At 32.6% G+C, this 26,336-nt stretch overlaps 1 protein-coding gene across 1 annotated transcript in view; it reads left to right on the top strand.

Annotated features, from left to right (window-relative positions):
• The window catches only part of LOC118198165 (deubiquitinase DESI2), a 76,776-nt gene that overhangs the window by 30,012 nt on the left and 20,428 nt on the right, over positions 1-26,336 (top strand). Inside the window, exons 4-5 of the mRNA XM_035369782.2 lie at positions 1,409-1,502; positions 20,207-20,348. Of these exons, the coding sequence (XP_035225673.1) occupies positions 1,409-1,502; positions 20,207-20,348 (236 nt within the window). The remainder of the gene's footprint in view (positions 1-1,408; positions 1,503-20,206; positions 20,349-26,336) is intronic.

The raw sequence follows: 26,336 nt of genomic DNA on the forward strand, positions 1-26,336 counted from the left end.
AAGACTTTTAAAACCATAATTGTGGCAAATTAATCGCGATTTCGATTTTCTTCCAGTTTAGCTCCTTTCCTTTATTGCCATTTCTTTTCTTCTTTTCCTTTCAAAATTGGCCTATCAGCGGCCGAGCGGTAAAGTCGCTGAACACTGGTAGTTCGGTCGTCCAAGGTTCGAATCCCGCGAACGAGCTGGCTGCATGGGCGTTTTCATGGTTTTCCCCATGTGTAACATGTATACGAGTCAGTTTTCCTTAGAAAGTTTCCTTAGAACCCAACAACTAGTGTGCTTTGCCATAATTAAATAAACCAAAACCAACCATCCTTTGAAAATTTGTTGTGTACATCCCCAAAGCCTAGAGATGAGAAAACAGAAACTCTACCCAATATTGTATGATCTGGATACCATACCAGATTTTACAAAGATAACACTTTATTCTGCTGCAACCTGACCCGAGTTTTTACACTATTTTTATTACTCCTTGTAGTCTCTCCTTAGAGGGGATACAAGCAGCAATAGCAAAGGCCTACTGTTGTCCTGACTGAGTAGCATTTTTCCCCCCTGCCAGTTCATAATCCTTTAACTGCAGTTTCAGCATGAAGTGCTACTACTTATATGGGCATACATACACAATTAAATTATTATTATAAGATAATGCTAAATTCTGTTTACTAAATTTCCAAGACATAACCTGGGTATAACAGTTATTTGTCTCAACTTGAACTTTTAATTTTTGTGTATTTAGTTTTTATTTCAAGGACATAATCTAAAGACTAATTTGGCCATGAAAACTAAATTCAAAATTTTTGTCATACTAAATTACTTAGTTATTATATTAAAGACTAGTTACCTTGTGTAAGGAACATTAATTGTATTAAAGCACCCCACAGCCATCAGCAAGTAGTTATGCTGATTCTCTTGTGCAAGACCTGCCCATTTTTTCATAAAATTTTGTTTTGTGTATTATGCTCAGTAATTAAAACAAATGACTATTTATATAATTCTACATAGATAAATACATAAAAAGATATATTTTATTTTGTAGTAACCCTCCCATGAGCAGTGTTGAAACTGATTTCATACAATTTCTTGCGTTGTTTTAAGAAACTGTTTTTGCAAATGCATGTTCTGAATCACTGCTTAAGGAAGTAAAGAATGTAGCAATTTTAATATCTTATTCTGGAACTGTCCGACTATCCATGAAAAGCTGTTTTCTATTATATTAGTAGGTTAATAGTTTTATATTGGGCAGTGGTTTACCATTGTGTCAATAGAATAAAAAAGAGCTTATATTAGCATAAATGTTGAGTAGCCCCATTTTTTATGGTCATTTGGCATTTTGTTCATCTTACATTATCTAAATACTTTGAAGTTGTTACTATGGCTTACATGAGTTATATCATTTTTATTGTAGAATTTGCATATGGTGGTCACCCTTTTCCATTTTCTGGAATCTTTGAAATAAGTCCAAGAGATGCAGATGATTTGGGTGAACAATTCAAATTCAAGTGAGTTTCATCAGAAATTTTTAAACATTATTGCTATCTTAATAAGCTATTCAAAATGCTACCAGTAGTAGTACTTATGACATATGTACTTAAGTATAAAGGCTCGTTTCCACTACTGCGTACGAACGCGTTGCGTCAATTGAAGACACGCCTACGGCATCCGTACAAGCGTTTCCACTGCTGCGTATGCGTAAAATATTTTCATTTTCCGCCACTAGGTGTCACTGTAATATTTTGGCGCAAGCAGTTCGCAAGTTACGATCTGAATTTTCCGTGCTTAAGCAAGTATTGTTTGTTTTGGATTTGATATGGAATTTTAGATAAGTAAGGTTATAATGCATATTATGAACATCACGAATTCCATAGAAGCTGAACTAAATTTAAAAAAAAAAAAAAATTGTGTTTCTAGAAGCCTTAAATATTATGAAATAATATATATATTATTAAAACTAAAATGTACTGTTAGTGAAAAAGTAAACAAATAAATAACATAAAATAAAAAAGTTAAAGGGATTAAAAAATAGTTGGTACTTTAAAAGTACAGAGCAACTGTAAGGAAAGGTTCACAATATTTAAGCAAAATTTGCTATGCTTGTATACCGCTGACTTCAGGGTCATAGCTGGATAATTTATTAGAAATCTCGTTAGTTTTAAAATGCACTATGGGCAGTTATATTTTATACATAATCCATAAAATATTATTTTTAATTTAAACATTTTTTATTCATATCTCTTTTTATACAAGAAGTTATAAAAATAAGATTTTTCTCTTTATATATACACACATTAGGTAAAGAAAATGGAAATATTTAATTAATTAATTCCTGCGCTTCTGCAGGAGAGGACTGAATTTAAAAGCAATTATTATAGTAATTTTTTGTTAAAAAAATGTTTAGGGCATTAATACTGTCTCATGTTAATTGGAATGAAAGTTTAGAGTCGTAAACATCCCAAAGTCTGAGCACATGTATATACATTCACATAAAAGTGAAACGAAAATATATATATATATATATATGCAGGGTTTCAAAATAAATTAAATTTAAATAATTCTCTTGCACCATTGCTGCAAGGAATGAAATTTGAATTTAACAAACATTTTCTATTCGTAAAAATTAAAAGTTAATTAAATTTAAATGAAATTTAATGCAAACAAATAAAGGATTAATTATTGCTGCGAACTAATATACAATATCATTTAAATTCTGAGAGCATATGTAAATCAAGTGCAAGTATCAAAATCCATGAATAAATATATAATTCCAAAAATTTATTTATCCTATTATTCAGTTATGCATTTTTATAAGTTTTTTAGGATTAAATCTATCATTTTATTCATTTATGCATTTTTATAATTTTTTTAGGATTAATAAGCTATCCTATTATTCACTTACGCATTTTTATAATTTTTTTAGGATTAATAATCTATCCTATTATTCACTTATGCATTTTTATAATTTTTTTAGGATTAATAATCTATCCCATTATTCACTTATGCATTTTTATAAATTTTTTAAGGATTAATAAATTTTTGGAATTATATATTTATTCATGGATTTTGATACTTGCACAGCAATAATTAATCATTTCTTTGTTTGCATTAAATTTCATTTAAATTTAATTAACTTTAAATTTGCTTTTTACGAATAGAGAATGTTTGTTAAATTCAAATATATATGTATAGGATATGCTTTAAATTAGTATTATATAATTTTCAAACTTTTTTGCGGGAAAAATTTAAATAAATAAGAGCATAAATAAAACAATATATTTAATGCATATAATAATAGAAATAAATTATAAAACACGAATATAGATCAAATTGGAATAAAAAGGTAAGAAAGTTGCAGACATGGTGCAAAAAGCGTATGGGATTCGAACTCATGACTCCAAAAAGGTGGACATCGTTACCATCAGCTTTACCACTAAGCTAGGATTACACGTAAGTCGCATGCATATTTTGGGTTATATACATCATCAAGTAAATCAATTCTTAAAACTTAAGTTTTTTGGTCCTATTTCACTTTGCTATTGTCTGAAAAATTCACCAGAGTTTGTTCTTCAGCTTCTAGTACATTTTTTGGAAAAATCATTATCTTTTAAAGTGGCGTTCCAATTGAAGTTAAACGGGCTGCTAAAAATATAACATGTGCTTACAAATATATGTTATCCAAAAAGATATATTTATAAAGGGAAATACAAATTTAACATACTCTTCAATGAACTGGAGTATTTAAAAGGCTATCAAATTTAATTTATAATTAACGTTTTTAGTTTTTACCTGTTTCAAAAGAAAAAAATAGCAAATCTTTTAATCATATCTAATTTGCTATAGCAGTTTGATATAGTCAGACATTCATTTTCATTAAAGCTAAATGAGTATGCAGAACTAAAAAATGATTATCAGAACAAATTTTGCTATTTCATGGACTTGGAATGATAATTTTTGCCGCTGATTTTCTTGAATGAACAAGTACTGTAGTTGCAGTTATCTTGTTTTTCTTATCATTTTAAACTAAATTCAGCTGATTGCTGTCATTTTCAGCACGCAGATTTCTCGCTATAATGTTAATTCAGAAATAAGTATTTTTTAGCAAAACATTCTTTCCCTATTAGCGAGCGTTCATCGCTACTTCTGCCGCCATTAATTTTTAGTCACTGCACCTGATTGCTCCTTTTTCACCACGTGACCCCAACGCAACCGCAGACATACGGATAAAAGTTGAACATTGTTTTGAACTCCATCCGTATGTCATCCGTCACCGTACACCGACCGGATTGCAGATGTCAATCAAAGTGAATTCGCTCGCTGATTGGAGAAACGCATACGCACCGCAACGCATACGCAGTAGTGGAAACGGGCCTTAACTAATAACTAGAAAGGTAGTAAATTTTTGAATTTCTTTTCATATTGTATAGATTTTTTTTTTTTTTCTTGTGTTTGTTGTATTTTCTTTAAAAAATATCAAATTTTAGAAATAAAAAGCAAAAAGAAAGCAAAAAATGCTTTATGAAGACTACCTCCCTACACAAAAAAGTTGTAGTATGTATTTTTATAAAAGGCATATAAAAAGAACATTGACAATTCTATAGAATTATATTGCAATTACACATAAAATTTTTGAAAAAGTATTTCATAAACACATCAGTAGACAAGTGGATAAGAAATAAATATTCTAGAACACTAGAAGTCAGGTTTAGTTTATATATGAATGTAATCCAATTGTCCCAACAAAGTAGCTACTTAAACACCTACCTTGTACACTCCATACACTACCATACCTCTTATGCTTCTTATACTACTATACCTTCTGCACTGCTTAAACATATGCCTCATGTGACATAATTAAACTGCCAAACTGTGCACAACCATGACTCGTATTATACTGGTAGCCCAGTGTGCTGTTTGCAACACAGTTAGCCCTTGCCAAAAATGGACTTATGGAATGCAATTTTGAGTATGTGCATTATTTTAATTGTCTCCATTTAATTTTTCCAGCGTGAGAATTTCAACTACCTATGCCACAGAGCGTCGGCTGCACTGCAACAGTCTTCTTTAATAATTATTGAAAATTCATTCTGTAAAGAATTTGAGTATTAGAGCAGGAAAACCTGATCTGAGTTCTAATTCTCGAAAATACTTCAGGATGTGGTACTGATACCCTCACAACATTGCATCCAATTGCAGAGATTTTATTCCACCAATTGAACAGCACTTCCTTATTCCAACTAGTGGATCAATGAATCATAAAACATTCAAAGTCTGTTATGTCAGGCAGTGGTGGCTCTTAGATTATTTAAGTGGGGGTTCACAAAACAAATTTCGAAAATTAAATATACATATATGACATAACTTACAAGGTAAAATACATTTGAGTTTTACAAGCTAAAGGAAAAAAATGCAACTAAAAGAAAACAGGTTCTGGTAAATAAAAAATTGTAGCATTTTACTTCATAAAATGGAAAGTAATAAATCCGTAATATTACTTACAACATATCTTTGAATGTGGATTACAAAATAGTCAAGTGCAATTTTTGTAAATTAAATACACTCATCTATCGTTTTTTGAGGCAAACAAATCAGTACTGTTTTCATTGAATTTAGGTATGCTGTTTTCAGTTGAGAGCATGGCTAGAGTGCTTAGTCTGTTCTTGCTCATAGTATTTCTAAAAAATATCTTAACTCTAATAAGAGTTAACCTATTCAGTGCCATGTTTTAACTCGGAGCGTTAACTGTGCTGAGCCGAGTTTTTCTGAGTTAAGCCAAACATGCGTCATGGCTTAGGGGTAAAAATATGTTTCTCATAAACTATCACGTTTTAAATGATAAAAACAAGATTTCCATGAAGGAAACATGCTACTTATTCAACACACCAAAAATAATCATGAAACACACGATAGAAAAAATTTTAAAAATTCAAAAGTTAGCCCTTGTGTGAAACACTTCGAAAGATGGCACAACACAGAGTGCTACATCATATTGCTGGCACTGGTAACGACTGCCTTTTCTTAGGCCGTTTGTAGAACATACTCTGCACATTCTAGTGAGGCTCTGTTTCTTTTCTATAGCTGGAATATATGCAGGAAAATGTCGTTCTTGTAAATGTAGTGGGTTTTCATGGGAAGGATGGCCACTACTGAATCGCGCATGACCTACATGGTACTTTTCAATTAGTGATCATGTTACACTAACTCGAAAATCCAATATTCACATGTTCTTCCCACAAGCTTTGTACACTACCAGTGAATTAATTACACAGTGCAATATCTAATGTGTGAAAGAAAACTTTCTTCTACTATTTGATACACTTCCTCATACTTGGATACACATTATACTATCACAAAGCATTACATTATCACAAAGGTCAACACCACCCATGTGGGAATTGTAGTCAACAACACAGCTTGGTTTTACTATCTTTGCATGTCAACCTTTCTGGTTTCACACCAGTTATCACAGTGCATTGTACTGAGGATAAAAATAATCACATTTGTCTCTCCACTCAAAAAAACACATACCATTTTTTCCTACGGCCTCATGTTCACCTTGTTTCAATTTTTTGAGGGAAAAGTATTTTGGCAAGCCAATTCTGTTTTTATTCACAGTGCCACAAACACATATTTTTGATTCAGGGGTTTAACTAAAGTTAGAGCAACTTTTTCTCCCTGACCATCTTCTTGTTCTGTGTGTTCAGTTGTGTTACCTGTGTAAATAAAAAAAATCCCACACATATCCAGTCAAACTTTCACGTAGTTCATAACTTTTGATACCAAAATGGGATCTTTAGTGGGTATATACTGATGGCAACTAAGCCTACCTTTCTACAGTATCAGTGATTTGTCAATACTGATATGTTCTGCAGGCAGATATACAGTATTGAACTTTTCTCTCAAGTAGTCCATTACTGGACGTAGTTTATTCAGTCTGTCACTTTCACTTGGTTCAGAATTGGCAAGTTGTAGGCAAGGCAGTAGCAAGAGAAATCGGTTTTAGCCATCGAAAATCTGAAAAATGGTGTTGAAAGCAGGTTCTCAGTTGAAAAATACATTGACAACATTGGCCTTTTTATTATGCCCATGAGCATAATAAGTGCAAACAGTGCAAAACGTTCGCTTCCTGTTCTCTCTTTCCAGTTGTTCATATAAGAATTATCAGTGAAATTTCCTGAGCTGACGATTTTACTAGCGTAATGATTTGTTTCCTCAATTATTTTCTCACCCATGCTTTTAGTAACGAAAGCAGTAAAACAGTCAACAGGGCTAATACACTAAAACTAAACTGCACAGCATTTTCACCAGAAAATGTATCCACAACTGGTTATTGTACTGTTGAATTTCACATGTTAGTGCCACTACTTGATCCAGTGTACTACAGCCATGAACATTGCGTACATTACGGGAAATCCGGGATTGTTTGCTGCCACGTGAACGACCACTACACGAAGGTTTAGTCAAAGTACTATCATTGTCGGAACCTCCTGAAGCACTTTCAACAGTCGATTCTACATCTGTGGCACTAGAACCATTACTATTTTCATTTTCTGATCCGATATTGAATAAAAACTTAACTGCATCAGTTGCTAGTATCATTTTCGTTTTGTGCTCCGCCATTTTGATTTGCTGGGGTTCTGAACACTTTGATAAAAAATTCGTTGAACAGGAAATGGAAACACATATTTATTGTTTGAAAGGGAGGCTACAGGCTTGGATAAATGCTGCTTCATGATTGGTTGCTTCAAAAAACCAGTAGGCAAAACAGCCAAACAAAGAAAAACGTTACTCAAGAAAAACAACTCGTGAGCGGGTTACGAAATGCAGTGGTCATTGGAATAGTAACTATAAATAGCAACAGTTTGTAGACCTCTGAAATTAAAGGCTGTATATTGTTTTCTGTTATAAATTGTAGAAGACCAGTCATATTTCTGAAATCTGAACTTCTGGAAATAATTCCTAATTTAATTTTCAGATGGTACTTCTGTAATATGGAATAATTGTTTCTGTAAATCATGTAATGTGTCCTTGATGTGCTTACATTCATATTCCAACTGCTCTAATTTCTCAAGGTAGTAGTTTTTAATATCTGGGTCCAAACCTCCCTCTGCAGAAGTGTTGGCCTCCTTGTTGGTAAGATCAATCTGCATATTTGATTGCTCCTCCATAGGCAGAAAGGCATCCTCATATGCAGATATATCTATCTGTGATGCACTGTCATGAGAGCAAGAATGGATAGTTGAAAAGTTAATATTCATATAAAATCTGAATTTGAAAGTTTTGATAGATGTTCTTTCTCTGATACTAATTGATTAAAAACTACTGAAATGCTTTTTTTTTTTTTTTTTTTTCCAAATAAATGTTATTAATATCAGTAAAATTATAAATAAGTTTTTACTTTGGAAAGCTAAACTTTTTGTAATCAATTAAATAATTGATTTTAACTGTATAATTTTTTAGAAATATATTATAAAGGCTACATACTCAAAGCACACCTTAATGGTATTACAGAGTGGTATTCACACAAATAATCTACTGTACAAATGAAACCATTTCATTATCTCGTACACTGCTTCATAGTGGTGGTAAAATCAATGTAGCAACACTGCTTCCAAATGCAAAACTAAACTGTCATAGATAGTTTTACCACTGGAAGTGTAAGCCAGATATACATAATATTACAAGTAATGTGAAATAAAGTTTTAGTTTTAATTAATATACATCATCATCTAATTACAGCCTAACAGAATATACATTTTTATGAAACTGTGCAGAATATTAAGGGGATCCAATTTTTTTTTCCCAAACCTTTGTACGTATAAAAAAAAATTATAAAAATACTTTAACATGTGAAAAATATGATGATAGAAGTCATCCCAGTCAAGAGAATTGATTTACCTCAATTTCCTATAAAACTGGGCCTCATTATATTATTTGTTATATATTATGGATAAAAGAATACAGATTTTAAGAAAAACTTTCCACCTTGTGAATTTAGTTTCTTTATTTTTGTAATGAAAACAAATTATGGGGAAAGGGGAAGGGCTTTAAATGCATTTTGAGATTAAACTGGCTGCCATGTGGTTAAATCTGTGAAACATGGCTGTTTTGCTCTATGTTTTATATTTGGTGGTTGAATGGTGTTATGACGTCCGCTGCCGCTGAGAGATAACGCTGGATGATCTTTCTAGTTTTTCTGTATTATAGTACAGTGAGTAGGAATAAATCTCTTGTCCTGAATGGCGACGTTGATTTTTTATTGAGTGTGGAACCCAATTTCCGCCCTCCTTCACAAAAGGTGAACATTTTTTGGTGTCAGGAAGAGGGATTATGCGAGAATATGGTGATAATAATATGTATCAGCAAATTTTGTTTGAAAAAATAGTGTGGTGAAATGGAAATATGTGTTGCGCGGAAATCGAAAGTGAAGATGATGTTTCCATTGTGTAGATTATGGTGAATAGTTACTTCGGTTTGTTGAAATAATGTTTAGTGTTAAATTCTGTTTATTAATGTTAAGTATTGAGGTGTTCCTACTTGACAATTTGAGTTGATAGTTTCTGTGTTGAGTTTGATGGGTTTGTTTTTGTGCTCATTGTGTTCTAGTTGCCAATTTAGGGTTGTTGTATTTTTCTTTGAATTAAGATGAGTCTGAAGTCTCTAAGTCATGAAAAAAAGACTGTTTGATGCTCATGGTGGAGGAGTTGGGATTAGTAATTCCGAGCGGCGCGAAAATTTTTACTTTGAAAACTTTAATAGAAAGTTTAGAAGTTTATGCAAATGATGCTGAATTTGTGCAAAATGTTATTGATAATATTCTAGAGGAAAAGAAAATACAAATTGATAAACAAAAATCAGAAAACGAAATTAGATTAGAGTTAGAGTAAATAAAACTTTCTCATTCAGAAGTCAAACAACAAAAATCAGCGTTATACCTACAAAATTTTCACAGGACTAGTTTCGATGGTTTACCGAACCATCATCTTCAGCTGCAAAACCGCAAATGGATTTTCACAGGACTAGTTTCGATGGTTTTACCGAACCATCATCTTCAGCTGCAAAACCGCAAATGGCATTTGCGGTTTTGCAGCTGAAGATGATGGTTCGGTAAAACCATCGAAACTACTCCTGTGAAAATTTTGTAGGTATAACGCTGATTTTTGTTGTTTGACTTCTGAATTAGTATTTATTCGGCGTGTTATTGTGTCTTAAAACTTTCTCAGTTAGAGGCGGAATTGGCTTTAGCTAGCACGAGGAAAGACTTCCTATAAAATTCAAATATTGAGATGGACACCTCAAATCAAAATATGGGAAATTTAATTAAAAATGTAAAACATTAATAATTTCTGTACCTACTAAAGCAGAATCCTTTAATCTCTTTTTCCAGTCAATCGAAAGGGGTTTTAGGACAAAACAAGTACCTGAAGATTTAAAAGAAGAAATCTTATTAAAGATTTTGGGAGAAAAGGTCACTAATTTAATGGTATATGTGAAGGAAGAAGATATTAATAATTATGATAAAGTCCAAAATTGTAAAGGAATAATAGCCAACCCCTCAAGAGTACTTAAATCAGTTTTGTTCTATGCAAAAATTATCATCTAAGAATTTTGTACAGTTTGCATGAAGGTTAAGTGCAAATTTTGAATATTATTGTCAGTTGAGAAATGTAAAAGATTTTAAATCGTTATGTAATCTTATGGTTTCGGATAAAATATTCAGTGAACTTGATCATGAATTAAAAACCCATAAAGCAGTTAAACAGGGAGAGACGTTTGAACCCCAAACTTTAAGTCGGAAATGCGATATTTATTTATCATCAAAAGGTAAACAGAAACCAGAATCCCTTTTTGCAAAATCATTTACAGGTAACGATAATAAAAGAGGCGATGAAAATAATGTCAATAAACTTCATAATTATAATTACAAAAATATTTCTAATTTACACTGCTGGCCACCGTAAATGCAACACCCTGAAGGAAGCATGCAAATAACATGAAATTTACAACATGCATTAGCGGAGGTGAGATATGCAAATGATTAGAATTTCAGCGCAGATGCACATCACGTGCGCCTGTGGCACCACTTCAAAGCGGTATTTAAGGCTTGGAGTTTTCAATGATTTTAAGTTTGACCATTGTGTTTTTCATGTGGTTTTTTTTTTTTTTTTTTTTTTTAAAGATCAATTATGCCTCATAGTAAACAGCGTTCATCATTTGATCAAGTATCCGAGGAAGGATAGCAATCTACTGAGAGTGTGGATTATCTTTCAGGGAAATCGGTAGTCGTGTTCGACAAAACCAAACAACTGTAGTGCAGATATGTGACCGTTGGATGCAGGAGGGTACGACGGATCGACATGTTCGATCGCATCCACCTCAGTGCACCACTTCACGTGATGACAGGAACATTGTGCACATGGCAGTGACGGGTCGCTCAGTCACATCATGAACCATAGCACAGCACATTCAGTCTGTAAAGCATCATCCATTGTCTTTGCGTACCATTCGACGCCGTTTACAGCAGAGTGGTCTGTCCGCAAGACGTTCATTGCTTCATCTATCCTTGATGCAGAACCACAGATGTCTCCCCCGCCAATGGTGTGATGAAAGAAGGATGTCGATGGCAGAATGGAATGAAATTGTCTTTACTGATGAGTCACGCTTCTGTCTGCAACACCACGATGGTCAGATTCAAGTCTGGAGACACTGTGGAGACAGGATGCTGAACAGCTGTGTTATGCACCGCCACAATGGTCCTGCACCGGGTATTATGGTACAGGGCAGTATTGAATGTCACTCTTGCACTACTCTAGTATGCATTGACGGTACTTTAAACAGCCAGCGCTACATCTCTGAGGTGTTGGAGCCAGTTTTCCTTCTTTATCTTCAGGGCTTGCCCACAGCCATATTTCAACATGATAATGCGCGATCACATGTGGCACACATTTTCCAAGGGTTCTTCATCAATCGCCAGATTGAATTGCTTTCCTGGCCGGCTCGCTCTCCGGATCTTTTGGTGATAGGAAACATGTGGTCCATGGTTCCTGAACGATTGACCCAAGCTGCCACACCAGATCAACTTTGGCAACGTGTGGAAGCTGCTTGGTCTGCTGTACACGAAGAACACATCCAAAATCTCTTTGAATCAATGCCCAGGCGTGTGGCAGCGGTGATCTCCAACAGTGGCGGCTACTGTGGCTACTGATTCTGGAAGGAACCACACTTCACAGAAGTCTATAAATTTAATCATTTGGTACTTGGTCAACATGTTATCTACTAAATAAATTTTGTTGTGATATCTCGTGTCTTTCGTGATGTTGCAATTTGGGTGGCCAGCAGTGTATATGTATCTGGAGCAAAAGATCAAACATGTATTTTGTGTAAAACTAATCCAAACCACTCGACACAAAATTATCCTAATTTTAAAAGGCTTTCAGTAAATGAGCGTGTTGAAATTATTAAGCAAAATAACCTTTGTTTCAGATGTTTTTCTTCAGAGTGTAATGCGAAAAAGTGTAGAGTCAGAAATTGTTTGTGTGGGAAAGGGCATTATTCTATGATTCATTTCTGTAAACAAAATAAACCTCTTTCCGAAAAAGATAATGGTGGTGCCAAACAAACTCAGTGCAGTTCTTCAGTGTCAAGGTCAAGCTGATTACATAAATCATCTGTGCTGTTACTCACTTGCAGTGTATATGTTAGCTCTGTTGATAAAACAAAATTCAGTAAAATGACAGGAATTTTATGCAATAATGGCTTCGAAAGAAATTGGTGTACAAAGTCCCTTGCAAATTGCTTAAAATTAAAATCAGTTAGAAAGGAAAGGCTGTCAGTTTTTTCATTTGGCTCAGCAAAGCCTACTGAGAAATAATACGATGTACAGTACAAAGTCCATAATCTGAAATGATCTATAATCCAGACCTCAAAGCCACAAACTCACGCATGCGCATAAAGTATTTTCGCATGTGCTTTTAATGCACACGTCCGCTACACATGCGAATAAAGCATTTATTTACCCATGCACAGTTCCGATAGTGAAGAAAATGACAGAGATGTTATTGAAAACAAAAATATTTCGATTGACAAGTTTCTCGGTATTCTCGACACAGCAATTACAGGGCTTGAACAGTGGAACTTTGTAACTGAACAAGAAATTATGTCTGTTTATAGAATTAAAGAGAAAGTATTAGCACAGAAAACAAAGAAACTTAAACAACTTACATTGAAAGAAATGTTTAATAAAGTAAAGAAATAAATATTAAGCTTTTTTTTTTTTTTTTTTTTTTTTTTTTTTTTTTTTTTTTTTTTTTTTTTTAATTTTGATATCCTTTAGATCATAACTGCTCTTTATTTCATAAATTGCGGTTTCATATTTTTAATTGTATAATTTCTGCATGCCATCTTACCAGATTTAAATTGATGATCTATAATTTGGAAAAACTCCTAATATGGAATCGACGAGGTCCCAACGAGTCCGGATTACGGACTTTGTATTGTAGTAGAATTAAAATTATCTAGTAGATACAACCCTAATCAGTGTATTCAAATTGAAGTGCTAGTGTCCGATACTATTACAGTGGCATCTCTTTCTGTTCCAAATGAGGAAGTACAAAATATTATTCAATACCGCGGATTAGTCTTAGCCGACTGCTGTGACAATGATATAAACGTTGAGATATTAATTGGGGCTGATCTGTTTTGGCAAATTATTGAAGCCTCTTCTTTCAAAAAACTAAACCAGGAAATTACTTGGGTGCCAACGATTTTCGGGTTTGCTTTATAGGGAAGTCTAGATGTTTACAAGCCAAATGTTAAGACTGCAGTTTCAGCGAATTTTTGTGTAGCCGCTTCAGATATTCAGGTATTGTGGGAGCTTGATGCTTTAGGAATTAAAGGGAAAAAAAAAGAGTTAAATGTAGTTGATAAAGTGTTGATAGATGAATTTGAGAAAAATTTAAAATTCGTGAATGAGATATGAAATTAATTTATTATGGAAGTTTAGTTATGATGAATTAGGAAATAATTATTTTTTAGCTGAAAAGCAGTTTGATGAGTTAGGAAAGGATTTTTCTAAAAATGATTGGGTTGCTAATGAGTATAGGGGAGTAATAAATGACCTATAACAAAATGGAGTTATTGAGGAATGTGAGAGAGATGAGCGTGAGTATTTTATGCCTCATAGAGCAGTTGTTAGGGAAGATAAAGAAACAACCAAAGTTTGTCTTTAACTGTAGTTCAAAATCTAAAGGTAATCTTTCTTTATACGATTATTTGGAAATTGACCCAAATTTAAATCCAAATATTCTTGATGTTATTCTAAAATTTTGTAATTACAAAATAGTGTTTAATAGTAAAAATCTTTCTTAATGATAAAAATTTCTGAAAGAGATAGAAAATTCTTAAAATTTCTTTGGTATTCAGGTAACCCTAGTGAAGAACATAAAATTATGAGAATGAAAAGACTACCCTTTGGATGTAAAAGTTCCCCTTTCATTTTGAGTCCTATGATAAAGCATCATAAAAAAAATATGAGAAAAGTAAACCGAAGTCATTTGAAATGTTAAATTCATCACTTTTCCTACACGATTTATATTATGGTGGAGAGAGTGTGAGAGAATCATTTGAATTGTCGTCTGATGCTATATCAATATTAAAGAATGATGGATTTAATTTGAGGAAACTGAGGTCGAACAGTAGAGAATTAGAAAATTGTGGATAGAAAATGGACTTAATGACAGTGAAATAGTGGGAGTTACACAGCCGAAAGTCCTAGGGTTGAATTCAAATCCTGATAGAGATGAGTTGTTGTTGGAGGTGAAGGGTTTGTTGGATTCGTGGAAAATGTTGCAACTCACTAAAAGATGTGTTTTACAGACAGCTGCAAGAATCTTTGATCCTGTTGGTTTGATTGCACCATTTGTGATACATATAAAGTTATGGTTATGAGAAATTTGGGAGAGAGTGTGTGATTGGGATGAAGCGTTGCCGGAGGACTTGCAGCAAAAGTGGAAAGCATGGTGTAATGAAACTAGAAAATTAATAGATGTTAATATTCCGAGATATTGTTTCTTGGATCGTGAGAATGAGCAGTTGGAAGTACATGTGTTTTGCAACCTTTTCTAAATTTACAATGAGTGAAATACAGTAACATTTTGTATAAAATAGTCTCACGTGGACACATATACCTTCCTCATACGTCCTTTAAATTACCCACATTTTTTGCCGCACTTCATTTAAACGTCAATTCAGTTCTCACTTCGTGACAAGACAAAAATGCATAAAAACTCAAACCAAAGCAAGAGTTTAAAATGTAAACATATGGCAGCTTTGTTAGGCATAGTTCAGCTTTGTTAGGCATAGTTATTTGTTAGCATTTAAATAACTTTTAAATTGTTGATAATTCTACAATTATTGCATGTAGATTAACTAAAGTCATAAACCTTAACACATTCGCTGCCACCAAAATTTATATATCCATCCTCAGAAGCCGAATTTAAAAAAAGTGTTTTAATGATTAAAAACGTTCCTAATATTTTAATAGTAAAGTCAGAAAAAAAGAAAAACCTTTTATTTTCGTGTTTAGTCTAAAAAAATTTCGGACGCTCTAGAGCGTCAGTGGCACCTCACGTTCAACTTATTATCTGTATGCCACTGACGCTCTGGTGCGTCTCATCATTTTTCTGCGAAATTATTGACACATTATATAAAGTCACAGTTTAAAAGAAATAAAACGTTTAATTGGATAAAGAGAAGTGAAATTTATGAAAAATTATAAAATGTAACAGTAAAACATAAATATGTATAAATGTAAATGTAAGATTATAAAATGTAACAAATATTGTATAATGTACATAAACAACATAATAGAAAATGAAAAAAAAATTAAACTTATTACAAACAAAATGTCAGTGTAGAACAGTACTGCATAAATATATTATCACTTATGGTATATTTCACAGCAATTCAAGCAATATCCTGGCTTGTCGGGACAGTCACGGCACTCATACGTAGTGTCCGTGCGTTTGCCTTGAGAGGAACAAGATGTACACCTTTTTCTTTGTATTTTGGTTTTACCAGGTGCAAGTTCTCTTTTCTGAAGAGTATGTCTGAGATTCTTGGGAGTCGGCTTTTGTTCGTCTGTTGATGGCAAAAGTGATTTTACAACGTTCAGTCGGTACTCGTAAAGTGATATTTTTTTCCCGGAATATTTATTATAAAGAGCATGTGAATTCATTAGCATTACTTCAATAGTATGAAAGAACAATTTTTTATACCAGCGTAGTGATTTTCTCTCCGAGAGATAATATGACAGCATTTGATCTTGCCGATCTACACCAGACATAAACGCATTATATTTGATGATTGGCAGAGGCTTCTGCTTTATTTCATTTCGTTTATTTAAAATGTCAACCATTTCATTTTTGTATTCCGTAGAAATATAAGACACTTCACGCTTATCTTTCCATTTTCCGATCATTACTCCCTGACAATACCTTTCAATTGTATCGCCTTTTCGCAATTTAGTAGTTTGAACATTCTTTGGAGTGTTTTTTTTTGAGTGGTTCTCAATGTGCCTGTGCAGTGTGTCTTTTTATCTAACAGTAACTTGGCCAAGTCAAAGCTATTATAATAATTGTCCGTGAAAACATGGTGACCGACATTTAATTTTCATTCAGTAAATGTAAAACAATTTTTTGTGTATGGTTTTGCCCTCCATAATCATCTAATAAACCAGTATACACGGCAATCTTTTGCACTATTCCACTTGATGTGCTCAAAATATAAAGTTTTATACCGTACTTATGTCTTTTATTCTTTATGTATTGGCGAAACAATAATCTACCTCGCCAGAGAACCATAGATTCATCCAAAGAAAGTTCTCTACAGTCAAAAGTCGTTAATTCGGCACCCATAATTCGGAATGATCTATAATCCGGACCTCAAAACTAAAAACTTTCTGCGCATGCGCCGCATTGACACATGCGCATAAGCGTTTACGTGTGCGCGTAAGACCTTTTACGACTGTGCATATGAGTGTGCGCAAGTGCAGAATACGTTTTCGCGTGCATGTTTTATGTATAATGGACGTATAAGCTAAAATTATCTAATTATCTATTTCAGTTAATGTTGATGATTGCGTTGTTCCTTAATTTTCGAATTGGATTTGGCTTATTATTTTTTGCAGACTTTAAGAGCAATTTTATAAAAGTAAGCTTAAACTTTCGATTATATCAAATAGAATTTCCGATATATATTTGTTAACATGTAAAGGATCTAAAGCGAAAGTATGTTTTGAAATCCGAAATCTGTTTATCAATTTCACGCTGTTCGGCGGGGGGAACGCCGCGCGTAATGAATTGGAAGTTGATTTGTCAGCACTATCCTTATCTTGCGCAGATGTTTTTATTTGGCTTATAATTCCTTACCAAATGTAGTATTTCATCTCGATATGCTCTGTCTTTGATATGATTTAAAACAAGTTCCTCATCATTATAATTCGCTTCCGATAGCGAAGAAAAGTAACAGAGGTTGTTGAAAACGAAAAAATTTCGATTGACAAATTAGTCCGTGTTCTTGACACAGCAATTATAGGACTTGAACAGCGGAACTTTGTAACTGAACAAGAAATTATGTCTGTTTAATAGAATTAAAGAGAAAGTATTACCACATGAAACGAAGCAAAACTTAAAACAACTTACATTGAAAGAAATGTTTAATAAAGTAAACAAATAAATATTAAGCTTTTTCCTTTTTGCAAATTTTGATACCCTTTAGATCATAATTGTTCTTTATTTCATAAATTACGGTTTCATATTTTTAATTTTAGAATTTCTGCATGCCATCTTACGAGATTTAAACTGATGATCTATAATCCGGAAAAATCGATAATCCGGAATCGCCGAAGTCCCGACGAGTCCGGATTAATGACTTTTGACTGTATTAGGATAATATATCTCGCACATTCTTTCGTTAAAAAAATCGATAACAGGGCGTATTTTATATAACCTGTCTGTAGGTTGAGGTTCTCCAGGTTCACTATTTTTTGCAAAATGTAATGCACGTAAAATTAATAAAAACCGATTTCGGCTAATGCTATTTGCAATGCCTGCATTATGAAATAATGGGTCCTTCTTCCAGTAGTCCTGAAGTCTATTCATTCTTACTGTCCCCATTTGCAAGAATGCTCCCAAAAAAACTAAAAATTCATCCACTTTTAAATCTTTCCAAAGCGTTATTCGTGACTTTTCTTTCGTTTTATCGCTATTTTGTATTTCTAATGCGTTACGATTTGTTTCTTCGACTATTTTTTCCAGAAATACTTCAGTGAGGAAAAGGCGAAAATATCCGATAGGAGTACTTTCAGTTGGCTGTATTAGCAAGGACTCAGATTTTGTAAATGTATGACTTACCATGCAACTTGAATCTGTTTTCCAGTCAACCTGTCGGATTACCGGTAATCGTTGATCTTCTGTGTCAGAATCCGACATTTCTAAGTTATCCACAGCGACATCACTATCTCCTTCCGATTCGCTCGTAGAATCCCAACCGTAATCTTCATCGTCTACGCTGTCATAATCAGAAAGATCACTCTTTTCTAGTAATTCTAATATTTTGGCATCAGTCAGTTTTTTACTTACTTTCCTTTTCTTAGGCTGTGAAGGTCCTGCAATACTTGTACTGTCCGCCATTTTTAAAAATGCACCAAAAAAAAAATTGAAACACAAAATTTAAAAACCACGCACTGAAAATATAAAAATAATGCTTCACTAACGTGCCACAAAAACCTCATCGTTCAACCTCCAAATCCGAACTAAAACTAAAGCAGTTTACTTATCATACTCGATTGTCGCCCCAGAGCGTCACCGGCATGGGAGGTAGCGCCATGCTGACGCGCCAGCGCGTTAGTGGCAGCGAATGTGTTAATCAGAATATAAGAACAACATAATTCAGTCACTTTTAAAGCAAAAGATGCAGAATTTACAAACATATAAGAATAAAAAAAATTGAGCTCACCGAGGTGGGTAACCACCGAGTGGTTATGTATGTATACATATGTAGATTTTTGATGCAGCTGATTGCAACTAAAAAAGAGAAGTGTGCAGCTATGTGTTATAGCAGTCCCGTATACAAAATTTCAAAGTTTTGAGACTACCCGTTTTTGAGGTATGCAAGATACATACATATGTATGTACAGACGTCACAAAAAAGTCTCTCCTGAATTCATTTATATCCATTTTATAATCAGTTTGGGGGAAATATCCTTTATTCTGTCCATACATACAGATGTCTCACACAACAACAACAATAACCCCCTTCCCCCCCAAAAAAAAAATCAAATGGATTCGAAAGAGGTCAAAACAGATATTTTCCTTTAAAATGATATCCTAATTTTTTGGCGATTACAATACTTGCTTTAACTTCATGCAAGGAAAAAATTCTCATTGTATTTTTTACAAGAATAAAGGTTTTGTTTGTTATTTTTCCTACTTTCATAGTAGTATTTTATGTTGGTTCATAGAAATTTTCAGTAGCGATTTTATTTAAAGCTTAATTTTTTTTATGTATATGTTGTAATTTATTTCATTTTTGAGATATTTTTTCCGTGTAAAACTTGCCCCAAATATAAACAAACTTATGGGCGAAAGTATGCACCTGATCAAAATATAAACAAAATGCACCGATAGATTGTGACAATGTAGATTGTACATTGAAAAGTAAAGTACATATTATACCAAAGAAGTCTCTAATATTTTGGGACAAAAATATATTTTTGCAAATGTTTAAAAACAGCTTTAAAAAATTTATGTTAGGTGAAACTGCGGGAAAATCTAAAAAACAAAGTTCTTTGTAAAATCTAAATAACAAAGTTCTTTGAAAAATCTAAAAAACAAAGTAAGATTGCAGCTTATAAATCCAGTCACAGAAATCTTACTGCCTCGTTTAAAAAGTGTATACTGTTAATCTTAATTGCATCACCATGGTATGATGAATTAACTGGATCTTGGCCCTCGAAGCTTCATGAAAGAGCCAAATATGGCCTATGAGATAAAATGTTTGGAAACCCTTGGTTTAGATAAAATTCTACAAGCAGAAATTAAGTTCTGATGTTTACACTTAGTTATTGTTTTTGGTACTTCAAAATTTAGAAACATAAGAAAAATATGCGTAATGTTGTACCATTTAACTTTAGCCTTTTTTTTTTCCATTTTAGACAGTCTCTATTAATAGGCCATACAGATTTCACAGATAGCGATGTTCGTCAAATAGTTGAAGAACTGGGCAAACAGTTCAGAGGAGACTGGTATCATCTCATAACAAAAAACTGCAATCATTTTTCTGGTGCTCTTACTCAAGTAGGTATCTTTTTATTTTAGCGTTTGCTGTGTTGGAAAAGAGCAGTATAGATAGAAATTGCTGAAAATACATTTTCATAAAAATCACAATTTTTCACATAATACTTTAGCATATAGTATGTTTTGTGAACAAACGACATTTTATGATAAAAAAATTGGGGTCCGAATCAATAGTACTAGAAAATAGTATCCCAATACTTAATATTTGTTCTGAAAAGTTCAAATTACTATTGTATGCATTAAAAAATAATTTGCTTTGAAAAAGTTTAAAAATTTTAAAATGTGAAAAATCTATATAAATGTTTTGCTTTTATTAGTTAAATATCTGCTGCTGCCAGCTTATGAAACTAAATGTTTTTGATATGGAAATATCTGATGTGGACACTATATGACTTCCTTCTATGACTTATTAAATTATACACATTTTTTTGTGCATTTCTTTTAAACTTATTTCCTTGAATTTCATTTGAGATATATTTCACATTTAATTAATTCAGTTCTCACTTTGCAGGAAGCTAAAAATACATAAAAACTCAAAAACATCTTCATTAACTGTAAAATACAGAAAAATAAATAAATAAAACACCAAATACAGTTATATATATATATATATAATGTTGTATGATCTTAAATCCATTTAGTGTGAATACAAGTTATTACTACTTGCGCAATTGCTGCAAAGTTAGTTAATAATAATTTATTTCCTAAACAGTATTGATTAATTGATTATATTATCTCCTAAGTTTAATTAAAGTAGAATTATTTTAAAAGTGTGAATCCATACTGGTAAATTATATTTTGAAAGATGTTTTGAAGTAATTTGAAAGTAAAATGTTAATAATGTTTTAACGGGGACTGGAGTTAAATCATCATGAAGAATAAAATTTCAATTGTAAAAGGAAAAATTAAAACATGTAATCATTGTCATTGATCGGAAACTAGTTGACTTTTCAAGTGGAACAAAACAACTCCCGTTCAATGAACAATAATTGATAAAAATACGTGAATACGAAAGTGTTTCGTCTTTACTCGAGTTATAAGTTAAAGCCAAACCGGCAATTCTAGTCAGGCCAAATATTTCCACGAATAGAAGGAATTATGAACCAATGCTGATACTCAAAGAACTTATTCTTATGAAGCATTTTAGTCAATTCAATTTGGAGTAAAAATCAATTACTGTAGAGAAATCCTATTAAACTCGAGTAACCGTCCCCGACACTTTCATGTTTATGCATTTGAGTACTATATTATTTGTAGAAATTAAACATTGGAAATTGTCATTATGAAATTGAATTCAAAGTAAAGTTGAAATAAACATAGAAGATTACAAAATAAGATAAATAATGCAAACTTTGTAAAAACAAATCAAAGATAATATAAAAATAATATAAAAATAATATAGAAAATAATATAAATAAGATCAGTGAATGTACATGAAGATATAAAGGCCAGAAATGGTATTAAGTAACTTACATTCTTTCTAGTGGGGGAGTTGGCAAAGTGTTCTCTTCGTGTCTGACTCAGAAGTGTAGGGTGTCCGAAAATTCTTAGCGGCAGTAGGGGCTTTGAATAATATCAGTCGGTAAGACTTTAGTGAATTAATTTATGGTAGTGGGTGGGACTTGAAATTCTTGAGGGATGTATTTTCTGGAGTTCTTATCTGAGAGAGACTGTTTGTTAAGATTTTTTTGAAAATACTAGTGAATGGAAATTAATTAATTTCTGGCTAATTGTCGTGTCGCAATGATTAAGAATTTAAGAAAGGAAAAAGGAATTTTCACTGTCCAAGAGCTGATAGACAGACTAAAGGCATGAAATAGGCCCATTTTTTTAGTAACAGTATATGTCTGAAGACAATTAGCTTTTTACAATATATGCAATTGAGTAATTACACTATATACAAATCTTCCAACTGACAGTCATTCAACTTATACCGCCTTCTCAGGTTAGGAACAAATTATCATATCCCTATCAGTTAAATGATTTAGAGTGAGTATTTAACACCTGCTCTTTTAAGGCAGTGGTTGATAAATTGAATGGGAATTAGATTATTTTTGAGAATTTTGATAAGGATCAAAATTTCGCGTTGTAAATCTATTGTATCTGTGCATATAGTTTTAATTCGTTGTATTTGATTAATTATAGTATTGTTAATTACTTTTTTGGATATGTTGGAGTTCCAATTTATTAATTTGTTAGTATTGAAATTGAAGTTTCTTGTTTTGTCAAAAAGTAAAATTTTTTTGTAGTTAATGATTTGAAGATCTAGAAAGTCTATGCTATTTTGTGAATTATTAGTTTTATTAAGTGTAAGACAATTCAGATAAATCTCGGAGTGTTCAATTTTACCAAAATTATTAATTATAATAAGGTCATCAATATATCTGTAGGTGTGTTTGTAGTAATTTAACTCTTGTGGTTGTAGATTTTTTTGGAAGTTAAATTCTTTGACAAATAAAAAGATATTACAGATCGAGGTGCTGGAATGTAAGCCCATTGGCAATCCTCTGACTTGTTTAAAAAGTTGATTTTGAAACTTGATGTAGTTATGAAAAAGTGTGCATTTTAGGTAGGTTTTCCATTTGTCAAGAGTCATGATATTGAGTGTATTAGGGAAAAGTTTAGGTAGATCAAGTAGACTGGTATAGATTTCTTCTAGAGGAAGTGAAGTATATAAGTTTTCAAAATCATAGCAGTTAATGTTTTGGATGTTAATGGTTTGAATGGTATTAATGACAGGAGTGTTATTATGAATGATCCAGCAATAGTTATGATTAGTGTTACAATCATTGAAAAAAAATTTACAGATTTTATTGAGTTGAATTGAAAAATAATAGTCTACATTTTTCTTGTAATTATTAGTTCCATTAGTTATAAATCTAAATTTTAATGGTGTTTTATGGAATTTGGGAATCGCATAAAGATTAGTAAATCTGTTGTAGTTTGCATTGAAAGTAATATTGAGTTCCTTATGAAAAGTTTTAATCCTGTTTATTATAGATGTTTCTGTAAGGTTGGCTAATTGATAAGTAGTTGCGTTGAGAAGTTCTTTATGAATAATTTCAGCGTAGAATTGTTTTCATATAATGCTAAAGTTATTAGTTGCTTTATCTATTTTTGTAATAGTAAAATGCTGTTTTAATTTATTAATATCTGATGTAAGTTGCGACCAATTCAGTGTACTTTTAAATTTGAGGTGACTGATTTTGGTGGATATGCATTGAAGAATTTTAGCTTTCCATTTTAAGAAGGTATCTATGGGTAAATTCAGTTGATAGCTTGCTTTAACTATAAATTCGTTGATGTTGTTTTCGAAAGTCTTGTAACAGTAATTTGTAGTCATGTTTCTGACTGGTCTAAATTTTGTACCATAACTCATTAGTGTTTTTAGTTGATGGTTTTGTATGATATTCAGGTTGCCAGTAATTATGTGCTGGTGATGAGAATCTACGTAATTGCTGTAAATTGGTGTCTTACAATGTCATTCTGCAGTTTCATCTATTTCATTGTGGTTAGTGAGCAAGTTGCTTAAGGTCCTTTGATATTTAAATGCAATCATTGGTATTGTGTCAACTGCGGGGAAGTAATCTTTACAATCTCTGATGATTCTTGACAAATGAATATTGTCAAACTGCGGATGCAGAAAATTGACTTTAAAATAAATTTTGCGTTGAGTGAGACTATTAGAGAGTCTGAAAAGACTAAAATCAAGAATCATGTCTTTAATGATTTGTATGTCGTCGTAGCTTTCTTGAATGAATTTTTTTAGTTTGATAAGGAATTTATTAGTACAGGAGTGTAACCAGTTGAGAAGTTTCTTGGGAAAGTAGTCTGAGTCAAAAAAAAACATTTCAATTGTTTTTTCAATGCAAGTGTATCCAAAGTGGATAAAAATCTCGCATTATTTTTTATTTTGCTTCCTCTTTTTCCTCTCTGCGTTTTGTTGCTGTAGAGCTTAAATTGGCTGAAAATAGACTTCTTAGAAGTATCTCTATGACTATGTATATAAGTGTTAAGTCCATATGGATAAAGTGAACGTTGTTTTAGTATATAGAGAGATTCCTGAAAATTTCGTGTTTTGTGATTGGGTATCATATCTAGTATCTGAAGTTGAATAGAGTTGAAGTCATGGTGTTTAAAGTGTTCTAATTCTGCTGTATTAAGTTGTGATGGTGTACTTATTTTAATGCTATTTTTTTTTTTTTTTTTTTTTTGCGTTGAATATTTTGATTTGAGCTCTATGGTTATTGATTCGAAAGTTAAGATTGTTTTTAGTCTGTCCTATATATTTAATATGTCAAGGTACCGCATGTAATCATGTAAATACAGTTAAATGTTTTTCATAGAAATTGTTTTTTGGGTTTACCTGTAGCAGGCATGGTGTTAAATTTTCAAGTTTGTCATCTAGTGGAATGACATTTAATGATTTCAATATGAGTTACACTAGCAAGATATAAAAGTAAGGAGGCTGCTAACCTTCAATACAGTAAAGTTTTTGTATAAGAACTTTAAAACTTAAAAAAGAATGGAGATAATATATAAAGTGGATACATTAGGTAAGAGATAAATAGCGCTAATAGCTGCTATTTAGCATATCAAATGTTGTATGATCTTGAGTTTACAAGCAATTCAGCCAGAAGGCAGGGCACAAAAATTTCTGTGCACAGAAATAAAAATTAACTTCTTGTCACTGGGTATAGAGCCACCGAAGTTGGCGCTCCAACTGGCTTACCGTAATTTCCGGAAGAAAGGCCGCAATCAGCGTAAACGCCACACTCGAGAAAAATGGCGGGAAAAAAATTAAAATTACATAGAAATGCCGCATCAGCGTAAACGCCGCAATAGATTAAATTGCGCGTTACATCGTCGTGGGTCGTATAGATGCAAAAACTCAACCAAGTCCTGATATATGACATACCAGTTAAGAAAAATGCATGAAATGAAACCATAACTCAAAAATAAATTAAAGGTAAGAAATGTATAGCTTCTATGCTGTTTAGAGACATTTTCAAAAATTTTCCGCTCCCTTCTTACTTAAAAACTATTCAACAAGTACTTGTACCCAAACTGATGGGATTTGTATTTGGCAGAATGCCAAGAAAAATCCATTCCTGCTGAAGGGGAAATACGCCAGAGTTCGTTATTGTGAGGCAGGTGGAGTCGTGTCCGCTTTTGAAAAAAATTGCAGAAAAGTTAAGGGTGGAAAGAGGATGGGTCCTGGAAGATTCATCGAATGACAGAGCAGAGAGACTATTCAAACTGATGAGAATGTTGATTTGAAAGGGGGAAGAATGTTATTGTTCTGAGATCTCGTTTAGGGTGAATAAGGCATGTAGGTCCGTTCAAGGGAAAGAATGTAAACGAAATAACGTTCGCAAAAAGCAACTGAGTGGTCTTATGTGTGGGAACAGCACCAGTCTATGCACAATGACAAGGCCATCCAAACTATGTACAATGACCATCATAGGAAATATTTTATTTTTACTGCACCTAAACGCCGCATGGGTAGAAACGCCGCACCCGCTGAAAATTTAAGTTTTAAACACGTAAACGCCGCGGCGTTTCTTCTGTAAATTACGGTATTTCACGATTCTGCTAAAAGTTGTTTCAAATGTAAACAAATTGCAACCTCATTAGACTTATCCACTTGTAAATTGTTGATAATTCTCCACGTATTACATGCAGATTAAATAAAAGCATTAAAAAACTTAACTTGAACATAAGAACAATATAATTCAATCATTTTTTAAAGAAAAAAAATGCACAATTTACCATTATATAAGAATTAAAAAACGACTCACTGAGCCAGGTAACAGAGTAGCAATGTGTATATTTATTTATAATTTGGTGTGGCCAATTGCAACAACAACACAAAAAAAAAGGGGGGGAGTGCACTATTACATGTTATAGCAGTCCCATATACAAAATTTCAGTGCTCTGCTTCTGATCATTTTTTAGTTATGCGAGATGCGTACATACATACGTCAT

The sequence above is a fragment of the Stegodyphus dumicola genome, chromosome 7 (assembly GCF_044657685.1).
Source record: "Stegodyphus dumicola isolate Sdum_Otavi_A_Nest chromosome 7, ASM4465768v1".
NCBI classification, from domain to species: domain Eukaryota; kingdom Metazoa; phylum Arthropoda; class Arachnida; order Araneae; family Eresidae; genus Stegodyphus; species Stegodyphus dumicola.